The 12,395-nt window shown below is 36.6% G+C and overlaps 1 protein-coding gene across 1 annotated transcript; it reads right to left on the bottom strand.

Moving 5' to 3' along the window:
- Nucleotides 1–1,016: 1,016 nt before the first annotated feature.
- On the bottom strand, nt 1,017–11,977 carry Naa11 (N-alpha-acetyltransferase 11, NatA catalytic subunit). Its single transcript, XM_003477662.2, has 2 exons — nt 11,063–11,977; nt 1,017–3,682 (listed from the first exon to the last, which is right to left on the bottom strand). The coding sequence occupies exon 1, from the start codon at nt 11,762–11,764 to the stop codon at nt 11,075–11,077; it is 690 nt and encodes a 229-aa protein (XP_003477710.1). The 5' UTR covers nt 11,765–11,977; the 3' UTR covers nt 1,017–3,682; nt 11,063–11,074.
- Nucleotides 11,978–12,395: the final 418 nt, after the last annotated feature.

Below are 12,395 nucleotides of genomic sequence, written 5' to 3'. Positions count from 1 at the left end.
TGTCTTTCAAGATTTCAAAGAAGCGTTTATGTCTAGGAAAAGCATAAAGAAGGACCTTGATAAGTCATTCAGTCTACTTCACTGGCTTTTGGATACGTACTATTAATACATGTGAAATGCACAATTCCCAGTTGGTGATGGGACACAAAGAACTTAGCAACACACAAGAGGAATGTATGTAGTCTTAGACTTTCCAGGTGTCTCTCCCTAACAGGACACTGCAGAATTTCAATTTTTGTTCTAGAAACAAATTAGGTACATTTCAGTGTAATTTATAGGTGAGTGTTCTCAAGCTTTGGGCTTGTTCTGTACACCATGAAATTCAAGGGGTAACTATGTTTGGTCTAAAAAGTAAGAACTGTGGAAAGGAGTATTAATGACACCCCCATACCCAAAAAAGGACACACATGATAAAATCACAAATATGTGTAATCATATGTATGCATCAGATGTTGATTTACATAAAATTGTTTTAAATTGTAGCAGTTTGGGTTTGTAGAAAGCATTTCTAAATAACCCCTCAATCTTTCCTGTATTTTACAATAAAAATGTTGTATCATTGAGTCTTTTGGTTTCTTGAGTTGAATTACTTTAAATCTGACAGCACTGTTAATGGAAAAAGCTCTCATTAAATTATTTTTATGATTTCAGTCCTTTGTACTAACCAGGGGTTTTCAGATGATACTGTGAAAAACAATTAGAGCTGGTTAAAATAAAAGACTCTGATTTTGTAAATCTGAATTAAGCAATTGCATTTTTTAACGTGGCTTCTGGCTGACTCTAATGAGTAGGCATATGAAGTATACTTTGAGACACACTTTGAGAACAGATATTATTCTCCTTGAATCAGAAATCTCTATTGTGTTTCCCATACCATCTATACCCATTTCTAGGACTGTTACTGTTAAAAAAAGAGTCCTTTTCAAATCTCCTGTCAAATTGTTAGAATGAAAATAATTTTAGCATCTGGGGTCATTTATCAATCAAAGAGCAGGAAAACCTAATACCTTAGTGTATACTACTATAAGAAGTAATATTATCAACAGATTTCATACATTGTATACACAAACATTTTTATTGTACACATTATATGTCTGCAATTTGTGACAGATAGGATTATATAAATATGTATTTAAGAATGGGATTCTGAATTATTTAGGGTCTAATTCAAGCAAACTAAAGGCTCATCACAGGTGTTTTAAATTGCCAATCTTAGAGATGAACCTTAAGAGCCTTATTAGTCAAAGTATACTTTCTGGACCAGCAGTAACAGCATTGTGTAATTAGACATGCAGACACACAAGCCTCACCCCATAGCTCTGAGATGACTTAGTGGCACACATAAACATTTGATAAAATTGATTTATTTCTTGATCCTTTCTATAGCTTCTCAGCTTTGGTCTAACTTTCTCTACTATTCCCCACTTCTCCCTCTCATTCATAAACCTTTTTATTTTAAAAAAAACATCATCTCTTGCCTTTTTCTTACCTCCAAAGGGAAAACCACATAGAGTCTAACTAGGTAGCTCACAAGATTCATTCACAAGTTTCTCCCTTTTAACCAGGGAAAACTGTGTGCTGGCTGGAAATGAATATCTTTGGAAATTTGTCTGCTCATGAAACTTCACAGGTAGCTGCTCTACATTCTTTGGTCTTTCTAGGATTATGGTTATGGAAAAACAAGCAGCCCATTCAGAGAAAAACATGATTTGTCGTGTGTAAAAAGAATAGTGCTATTACAAAAAGCAGACCCAGATGCTCCCACAATTCCAGTGTTACAAAAAGACACTGCTGCTGCTGCTAAGGCACAGGTTATTATCCTGAAACCACCTGAGAGTGTGCTAATGTATGTTGCAAGTAATATTATTAATCCTGTTTACTTTATCTAAATAGGCAAAGCCCAAATAGGTAGGCTAATATTCTGTTGTCTCCTAGTAACAAAGAAAAGCAGTTTCAGGAAATAAAACTACGGAAGTCAGATATCCTTTCTTATTTCCCAATTGTTTCAACTCCTCTCATCAAGTTACTAGAGACAGTCAACATGCCTGGTGCTGGAGAGAAATCACTCAGGTAAGCTGAGGCTGCCCCTTCTGTTTCTCCATCTGCTGAGCTGTTAACATGAAGACATATTGACAAGGGCTCACGGAAAACATGGAATATTTCATCAGTAAGATTATGCTGCCCTAGAGACAGATGTTAGAAAGCTGTAATATTTAAAAACAAAGAGATAAACACACACTTGAGGAGAAATAATAAAACAGTTTTACAGGTAAGGTAGAAAATTAAAAAGAAAAAAGGAATGATGCAAAGATAGATGAGAGGTTTATATTAGTATATAAAATGGCACAATGCACTCGTCTAGGAAAAAAAACACTTATATGTGCCTCAGGCAATCATTTATCATTAGGCAGAGATTCTCAGAGCACACTGGGTAGATCTGTAAGAAGTACTTAGCACGGCTGATTATGATTACAGAGAACAGACTTATCTCATGTCATCAGACGGTTAATGTCAGGGCTTAGACGTAAATCCATATACAAGAGTTTTTATAAAATTTAAACATGAAAAATGATGTATGCTTTGGTAATTTACATCCAGCAAACATAAAAGCAACATTAAGTAATGATAACAATGGATTTATTGAGTGATTTTGACTTCAGAGGTTAAAGCATTTTGTTTTCACTTATTTGTACTAGAGAAAGATACTGAAAAGACAATTGTAACTGAAGGTTATATATAAATATTTACAATTGACATATTAGCTGTACAGTAAGCCAAAATTTAACATATTTAAACAGTAGATTCCCATGTTTGTAAAAGTTTCGTATTTTTTGTAAATAAAATGCAAACAGTGGCAACAATAAAGTAGAAGCAACTTTAGCTTTGAATTGAAACAGATTTGAGTTCAGATTTATTTCAGTTTTCTCAGTTGTAAAACAAGAATAATAAATGCCTACCTCAGAATTGCTAATAAGATTGAATATCTTGTTAGTAAATACTATAGCAATAAATACCAAGCTATATCATTACAACAACAAAAAAACTCCACAAAAACCAAAAAATTAACCCAGGTAAATCATTCTAATTCTAGATCATCTTTATCTTAAAATCTCAAATTCTGCCTAGAAAGTGAAACCCTTACTTACCATTTTCTCCCCTTGGGAAGGGGACAATACCCCTTAAAAAAGGGAAAGCTTAGGACAAAGGGAGGGTTCAGAGACAGGAAGTTGGATGCATACTTCTACCAGGAAAGTGGGGAATGAGCTATGAAGTCTAACTTGATGGTCCAGACTATTCTCTCTCAAGGATGAAAATTCAGAGGAATAATGACAATAACAGAGCTGAGAGCTTCAAGAATTTTCCCGGCTTCCTGTTTAGGATTGTAGGTGACAACCTTGCAGGAAAACCACAGCCAACATAGGATTGTTACAAACAGAATATAAGGGCAGACCACGGCTCGGTAAGGCAGGTGGCCTCAAGTGTCCTTGGCTGTTGCCCAGCAGGTTCTGGTGTCAAGAGATTTCATCACTAGCCTGGTAAGGTACGTGGAAAGCTGTTGCTGAGAGCTGAACATAAGAGGCCACCTGTGTTACTGTGAGATGACTGGAGAGCAGATACTGCATAGAAGAAAGACCAGCCTAGGATCAGGGAGTACATGTAGTTGATATGAGGACCACAAATGCTGTTGAGAAAAAAAAAGAGAGAGAATAAATGAGAAAGGGAGGTAAAAGGCTCTGAAAAAGCTATGGAAGAATAATGGTTTGACCAATCTATGAGGTAGCCAGTAATTAGTTTGGACTAAATATATATCAATGGAAATAAGAATTCATATGATAACACAAAGATCCTCATAGACCTGGGGTTCTCTTCCACTAGTACACATGAACATTTCCTGATGCTCAAAAGCCATTTCTGCAGAGAGAAAGTGTAATAGAGGGGACTCTGTTGGAGACCACTACGAAGCGGCTCTGAGCAGGATTTAAAATTAACTGGCTTTCTATGTTTATCTGGGAGTCTGTCCTAGGCCTCAGTCCCTTGCCTGGCGACGGGAGCTGACTCAGTAAGTGAACCTCTATGAATCACTGGTCCTGGCTGAGGTGTACAGTGGCCTGTGAGGCCAGAGATACCTCAAAGGGCAACATAAGGCTACAGCTGCGGACGCTTGGCTCCAACCCTACTTTATCGATGGACTGCAGCTGCTGGGATCTCACTCCTGCTGTCTCACTCCTACCATAAATGTTATCATGGAGGTAAGACAATTCTACTAATTAGCATAATTTACTACTTGGAGAAGACTTTGAAGTGACTTTCTAGTCCTGTTCATTTCCTGTACTTTCTTCAGTATCCCCTCTCTTTGTTTGAATACCTAATAAACATGGGCTTCCCAATGAAGCCCTTTGTCTTGGGCCCTAGAATCTCGAACTCTGCAGAGGGTTTTAATATTTCTGGAGCCCTAAAATCATACCACTTGTATCATTTATTTAAGTCTTCTCCATACATTCATTTGGGAGACTGGGGATCTAGGCCAGACCCTGATAACTCTGAAAGATGGAAACTTGCTCTAAAGAAACTACTTTAAATCTAAAAACTGAGTTATTTTTATTTGTCATCTTAAATTCCATCCCATCCTATATTGCTCAAAATACCTTCAATTTTAAAGAAATTAAAAGCCTTCTTATCTCTTGATGTATTAAATGCAATATATCAGTTTCTGTAACTTCTTCTGGTAGATCTGAAGAACCTGAAATATACACTCTGTATCCTTTTCATAATTTAAAGTACTCTAATTTTATTAGATAATAAGGAAGTAGTAACTTACATAATTATTTCCTGTTTTTCCTTTTTAAAATTACTGTATGGCTATGTAGAGGGGTGATATTAATTTACTCATTCCTTTAACGGTTATTTACTGAGAACCCACCATGTGTCAGTCATTAAAATAAGATAAGTAAAATGCAGAATCTATCTTTAATAAGTTTGTGTGATATATAAATGGTTTAAGTTATAGAAAAGCTAGTGTAGTATATTACTACCTGTTTTAACTGTAAACAAAGCAGAGCAGGACACTACAACTATAAAAATGAATTACCTTTTCCTATGTACTATGTGTAGTGCAATCAAAAAAGAGTTTTGTACAAAATAATTTACAGAAAACTATTTCCAGAATAACAATAATGACTTAAGTTGCAGAAATCAATTAGTATGCCAAACTCTATTTTAAAAATATAATCACTATGGTTGAAGAGGAATTAGATATGAAAGTGTAAATTACCTTTCTAAATCATTACCTTCCTCAATTTGTTATAGCTAGCAAAGGTATACAAAAGTTACTACACGTAAGAACTACATATTATATAGTTATTTTAGTTAGTAAATATTGCTCAATAATTTTAAGTAATTGGATAAAAGTAATTTTAAGTAATTGGATACTGTTGCAATTTTTGGCTTAACAAGTCAAATAACATTGTAGTAAATATTCTAGGATAGTGTGTGTGTGTGTGTGTGTGTGTGTGTGTGTGTGTGTGTGCTACAAGATACGATTACTACAGCCCTTAATTTCTTAATTTCAGAGTTTCACATTACTAGTTTCAGAGTTTCACATTACTAGTTTTCTTAATTGTGTGTTATGAAATCCTAAAGAATATACATTATAACATGATCTATGAACACAAAGAAATATTAGGGGCTTAGTTTTTAAAACTACCCTGATATTCTGAATGGCATTGCAGATTTTTTTAAAAAGGCTCTTAAAATTATCAACTCACAGAATTTTTTAATTTCTTATTTTCCTTACTTCTTTCACCATGAAGTTTGTTAAATTTATGTATTGGCATACAAGGAGAGTATACATAGAAAGGTTAGGAAAAAATTTCTGCTTTTATTAGTTACCGCTGATAAAGCTGATATTTCAGTCATCCTAAATGTGCATCACATACTAATTGAATGGTGACATTGCTAGATATTATAATTCAACAAATGGAATCTGATTTATGATAAGTATATCAAAAACAATATTTTATTTTTTCCCAACCCCCTCTTTATCTTCATAGAATACAGCTGAATTTGAAATGTATGGTTTCTGGCATATCTGGGGTAAAGTTATACTAGGAATTTACCAGATCTGTCAGTCTCTAACTTTCTTCCATATTTCATTATATCATTCCAGTTATAATTAGTTGTCTGGTAAAATTAAGAACAGTCTATTTCAGTAAATCCTCATGTGAACATTTAACAACTTTTTGTTAGAATGACAGCTTAGTGGCAGAAAGAATAAACCAGAAAGGGACAGTCACTAATGTAACCTTAGTTAACTCAATATTGCCAGCTCAATGGAAAATGTTAAGATTTTGGGTTTTTTCTTTTTTTGCTATTAATCATGCACATATTTCTTGTCAGGAGATGAGCGTCAGTTTGAGCGTCATTCCTGCCTCAACCAGCATGTTTTGAACTGACCTGTCTTCACTGCTATGGCTCCCTAGAAACTTTGCTGCTGATGAGATTGATTCAGCTGAATGCTTTGACGTTCAGCTTGTCAGTGAAAGCTATTTTAATCTTTAAGATACAACTCCTTTCCAAGACTGCAAACTGTTGCTGCACACATACCACATTCTATCACTTGATTACCATAAAGAAGGAAGCTGAACAGTTACTATTACAGATCATAGTTATAGAACATAAATTGTATGAGCTTAGCAACGTACAGGAATTGGGAGTTCCTGAGTCTGCATCACCGTTCTCCACCTACTACCTACATATGTAGCCCTCTCTGATGCGATTTGCTCTTCTGCAGAGTAAAAGTCCTCACTTCAAAGAGAGATCATGAGGACTAAATGACATTCTTCACAGTATTTAGAATAGTAACTGCCTCAGTTAGTTCTAAATGTTAGCAATAATTTTTATTACTGCTTTTTAGATGGAGATTTCCAATTCTTTGCCACGGACTGATCTGCTCACTATATTTTCTATCCTTTTTAGGTTTCTTTGCCTAGACTTGAAAAAGAGGATAAGGAAAAATAAAACATTACTCCTTTCAGGGTTTTTTTTGGGGGGTATTGGGGGATCAAACTCATGACCTCACACTTACCAGACAAGTGCTTGAGCCACTGAGTTAAATCCCTGGCTCAGGATATTCTTCTGTACACATATGAGCTCTAGTTTCACAGCAGGGAGCACCACAATTGTGGCAGAATAATACTTTTATAGTATGAATCTTTTTCTTTTTTCCCTGTTCTTTCTTTCATTGTTGTCTTTTCCCATTCAGGCAGCTAGCCTATGGGTTAGGGCTCCATGTGGAACTGGACAGATGTGAAGCTTCACTTTGAGGGATTTTGGAGCAGAGGAAGGTCATGCCTTCCTGGCATTAATGAAAGGCCCCAAAGCCGAATTCCATAATTATCTATGCTCAAGTTTTTATATGACCCAAGGAAATGTATGTCATGTACTGTTGCAATTTTGGATAGCTTCCCAGAGTTCCTTGGGTCATATCACAGAGCAATGATGGTAAACCTCTTAGCTCTTTCAAAGACACAAACAGGCTGCTGCAGCATGTGTTCCACAGGTTTGCCGCCACTGTCCTAAAGGGGAAACAAAAGGACACCAAGCTCCTCACTGAACATGGAGGCAGAGCTTCCCAGGTGAAGAACATCACTAGGATGTTTCCCGTTGTGGCAGGAACTATGCTGTGCAATGCCAGAACTTGCTTTCCCTCCTGGGCACAAGCCTATCTAACATGTCCTGACTTCCTTGAGTTAGGACCTATATAAAATTCTGTATACACTCTATTCCTTTATCTCATACTGAATGTATATGAGGCAGTAAGAGGCACATAATTCTAAAAGGCAGCAGTCACTAAACTAGAAACTAAAATTCAACATTTATTTAAGCTATCAATGTAGGCACTAATGCACATTAGTATTAGCAATAGCTGACTTTATTATTAAGAAAAAAATCAGAATATGTTCATATCCTACTACAACTATAAGAGGCATATTACATATCATTTATTTTCAGTAAATGACCTTAATATCATTTATTTATTACTTGGAAATAATTATAAACATTAGCTCTATTACTAGATGTCTAAATTTCATACATTAATAAAATACTTATATTGCTATAAGGTACTTAAAAATTTTGATAACTGTATTTCAATAAAATTGCTTTTATAATCCCATAAGGTTTTTGTCCCTAGGTTCCATCAGATTGCCAAAGGGGCTACAGAACAAAACTCACAAACACTGTTCTAGATGGAGCCCTGCAGAGTTAACTCTGAGCAGAGCCTCTTTCTTTTCCTCTCTGCTCCACAAGCGCCCCCACAAGGCTGACCCACTCTGTGAGAAGTAAATTTTAATGTGTGAAATTACTGAGATTTTGAGGTTATTTTTTAAAGCAGTTACTGCAGATTAAACTACTCTGCTACCATAATGGCCCAAATATGGCAGAGAATGCCTAAAAGGCCTTTGGCTAGAAAAGAATGAGAAATGAAGAGTGAAGACCAAAGATTAGATGGGGGCACCGAAAATATCTCATGAGATATCAGTTTGGGAAGAAGGTGAAGCAAGGAAACATCTTCTACTTAGAAATAAAGAGCAAGTACGATAATACAAAGAAACAATTTTTAAAGTTTAAATTTCTACAGAGATTTATAACTGCCACAGTCATTTATTTTTATTTATTATTTTTCTTCTACCAGAATGGTAGTTATTTTTGTTTCGCATAGCAGATGCTAAGGACTTTTGAATTTATCAAATTTCACATACATCTACATGGCTTTAAAGCAATCTCTTATTAACTCTGCTCTTGGCTAGAATTTAACGCTGAAGAAAAATATTCTGAAAATGAGATCAACACTACATACATTGTGTAAGTCCTATATGGGAATTGAAAGTTGGTGAGTTTTTTCAATAGTTTGTTGATTTAAAGAAAATAGTACTGCCTGGGGAATGTAGCTCACCTGACACAGCACCCGGCTTGGCAAGTATCAGGTCCTGAGTTCAATTCCCAATACCAAAAACAAACAAACAAAAAGTATTAATAGAGCCCTCCAGGGTTTTCAAAACATGTATAAATCTGTCAGGCATGGAAGTACACATCTGTAGCTCCAGTTGTTTGGGAAGATTAGGCAGAAGAAACACAACTTTAAGCCTAGCTTTGTGGTACAGTACTTGTCTTAGTATGCATGAGGCCCTGGATTCAATACCTGATACCACAAAAACACATAGCACAAGTAAAACAGATACCAATTTAACAACATCTCTCTCAAGGCATTAAATTTTGTTTAATTTTATCTTCCTGTATAGATAATTTTGCTGCCCTTATTTAACCTTAAATCAGATGAATCAGTCATTGATAAATCTTCAGGCTAAAAAAATCAGAGGCAAAATTCTTTTAAGGACAGATTTCTTTCTAATCCCCAAGGATTTGGTGTATCTAACTTTTACTATGAAACTATCAATGAATGAAAATAAAACGAGCTTAGTGTGCTGAGTAGGCTGAGTCTCAATATTAAAATACAAAAAATATAATCCATTTATACTTAAATTCTGTATGATATAAACAGTGGTCTACCTTGATCGCTGCTGTATACTCAGCTGTAAAACTAATGGCTGACAGCTAAGAATTTTATGAATAAGTAAATTGAGTAACTTGCATTCATTTTAATTAAATGTAGTATGCATTGTTCACCTTGGACTTCACCATGAGAAAGTTATCTCCTTTTTTTTACAGAGGGTAAGGTGTTTAGAATAAGAAGTTAAAGATTCTAAATTACTGATAGCTCACTGACCCTTGAAATTCTTAACATGATATAAAGTTCTGTGACAAAAAAATGTTCTGTTATTATATTACTATAGTTAAGCTGGTTCCTAAAGATACCAGTTTTTTAAAACTACTATTCAGTGGCTTCTCGGATGTAATGTGTTTAGAAGATACAATAAATTACTTGGTACTTTAAATGTCACACATTCAAAAGAGAAAACCCCTTAAGTATCTATTTCTCTTTCAAAATGTTGTGTTGCCATTCTTACCTTTTTTTTTTTTTTTTTTTTTTTTTTGCCGTTTTCCAACCATTTTCTCTTTTGCTGGAACAATTTAACAAATTTGAGGTATCTATTATTTTTAACTATAATTATTTCAGAATGCATCTCTAAAGGATAAAGATGTTTTTGCAGCATAATACAAATATCATCTAGCACGTCTAACAAAACTATTAATAATTCTTTAATACAGTGCATATTCCAATTTAGCCTGTTTTCTTAAAACTGTCTATACTTTTTTAAAAATTATGATCCAAACAATTCCTAACAATTAGTTTGGTTCATACTATGTTTAAAGTTTGTTTTAATAGAAAATTCCTTGTCTTTTTTTTTTTTTTAAATGGTATACTTACTTGTTGAAGAAAGTAGGTCATTTGATCTGTAGAAAATTCCCTCATCCTGAATTTGGTTGATTGTATCATGGTGTAGTTAAACATGTTTTTCATTTTCAGTAAAAATGGTAGGTAAATCTCTTACACATGCATACTTTTCTTTTGGCAAGAATACTTCATAAATCATAGTATATACTTCCTGTTACATTAAGAGGCTCATAACATTTGTCTCCACTTTTAATGATGCAATACTGACCAGTTACTCTAAGAGTTGTCAGTCTGATCCATGGTTATGAAGTGCTACAACTTTCACCTAATATTATTTGTTACCAATGACTATTGGCTGGATCCATTATTTCATCAAGAGTTGCAAGCAGTGATTTTATAACTTTTTATCTTTTCTCATTTCTTAATTAGAAGAATTTTCTTCAGATGGTTACTCTAAAACCCAACTGACAGCATGCTTGCTTCTTTTACTAATCTACTTTCAGCATGAGTTAGTGTCCTATGAATTTCTAATAGTGAGCAATTAGTCCTCATCCAACCTATTCTACACTCTCCTCCAATTATCTCACAAGTGCTTTCCTGTAAAACCTTGCAGGACTCAAATGAGGTAATATAGCAGGTGACTGGGCAGACCAAGGTGGGTGCAAGAGTTTAAGATAGGAAGGATCCTGGCCAAGAAAGAAACTATACCTCAAGCAGACTTTAGGAGATGGAATCCAAGTCTTCTGAGCTGTCTTGGACATCAGTGCTCTCAGTGGATTCGCTGGATTCCTTGGTGTCACTGCCACTATCTGTGGCAGCTGGGCTCTCTTGCTGGCAGGTCTTCTCCGAATCCGGAAATATGCCGCTGTGGGTCTCCTGGTTTTCCCCGGAGCCCAGTACCACATGCCCGCCCTTCTTCAGCTCCAGCTGCCGTCTCAGCTCACCTGCCATCTGTGAGAGATCCCGCCTCATCGCATAAGCATCCTCCCCATCCGCATAGTATCTGGGCTCCACCTCATTGACCTGGAAGTTGAGGGTGTGAGAGTAGAGGTGCAAGGCCGCCCGGTTACTCTTCCTGACGTGCAGGGACACGTACCTGGCACCGAAGTTCTCCACCATGGCCCGCGAGGCCTGGTCCATCAGCTTCTGTGCCAGGCCAAGGCGCCGGTGTGAGCGCTTTACGGCCAGCGAGGTGATATGCCCATGGGCGACATCGTTAGGGTCCTCCTCCATTTTGGCCAGGACATAGCCCACGACCTTTCCATCCTCGTCTTCGGCGATGTAGGAGAGTTGTGGCCAGGAGAGACCGTGGTAGAAGTAATACTTCATCTGGTAGTTCTCGGGCAGGCAGAGGAGGTTGCAGTGCTGCATGTTCATCAAGTCGTCTGGCCGGGCATTGCGGATGTTCATGTTGACTGCGATGAGCAGGGAGCTGCCCTTCAAGCTGCGATCCAAAGACACTAAACCAAGCGCCGGTGATCGTCCCAGAATGGAGCTCAAGAGCCCGAAATTACTAGTACAGGTCGTGGTGCTGGGACAGCAGGAAGGCTGGCTTGCAGAAAGTGGGAGGGGCGGGGCCGAGCACTGCTTCCGGAAGTGTCTGGTCCCAGCCAATGAGAGCACCACTTCCTTGTGTCAGCGTGCCCTAGGCTAAGCAGGTGAGAAGGAACGACTTCCTTTTCCTCTCCACGGTTGAAATAAAAGGTTTGGTTCATGTTTGCCAATATCCTTTTATTTGTTTCTAGTGTAATGTTTTCAATGTGAGTATATCTAGGAACAGATTTTATAAAACTGAGCAAACCTAATAAGCAGGGTTTAGATGAAAAATCCGAATATTGCCTGAAGACCAAGAGCTCTCCTGTCACCTTCTCTGGTCACCATCCATATCCAAAGAGTGGCTATGATTAGACATTTTTTGTTTTTTGAACCAAGACTGGAACTGAAGACCTCAGGCTTGCTAGGCAGGTGCTGTGCCACTGAGCTATCTAGCCGGTCGCTACATTCGTAACAGACTTAAAATACATGCATTCTATTTTGGTCA

The sequence above is a fragment of the Cavia porcellus genome, unplaced genomic scaffold (genome assembly GCF_034190915.1).
Source record: "Cavia porcellus strain 051 isolate PalLab524CR breed Dunkin Hartley unplaced genomic scaffold, mCavPor4.1 scaffold_4, whole genome shotgun sequence".
Lineage (NCBI taxonomy): Eukaryota > Metazoa > Chordata > Mammalia > Rodentia > Caviidae > Cavia > Cavia porcellus.
This window is presented reverse-complemented; position numbering and strand designations above follow the sequence as displayed.

What these genes read in the sequence shown, in the direction of transcription:
- Naa11 (XM_003477662.2), bottom strand. Translation starts at nt 11,764, where the DNA reads ATGAACATCCGCAATGCCCGGCCAGACGACTTGATGAACATGCAGCAC.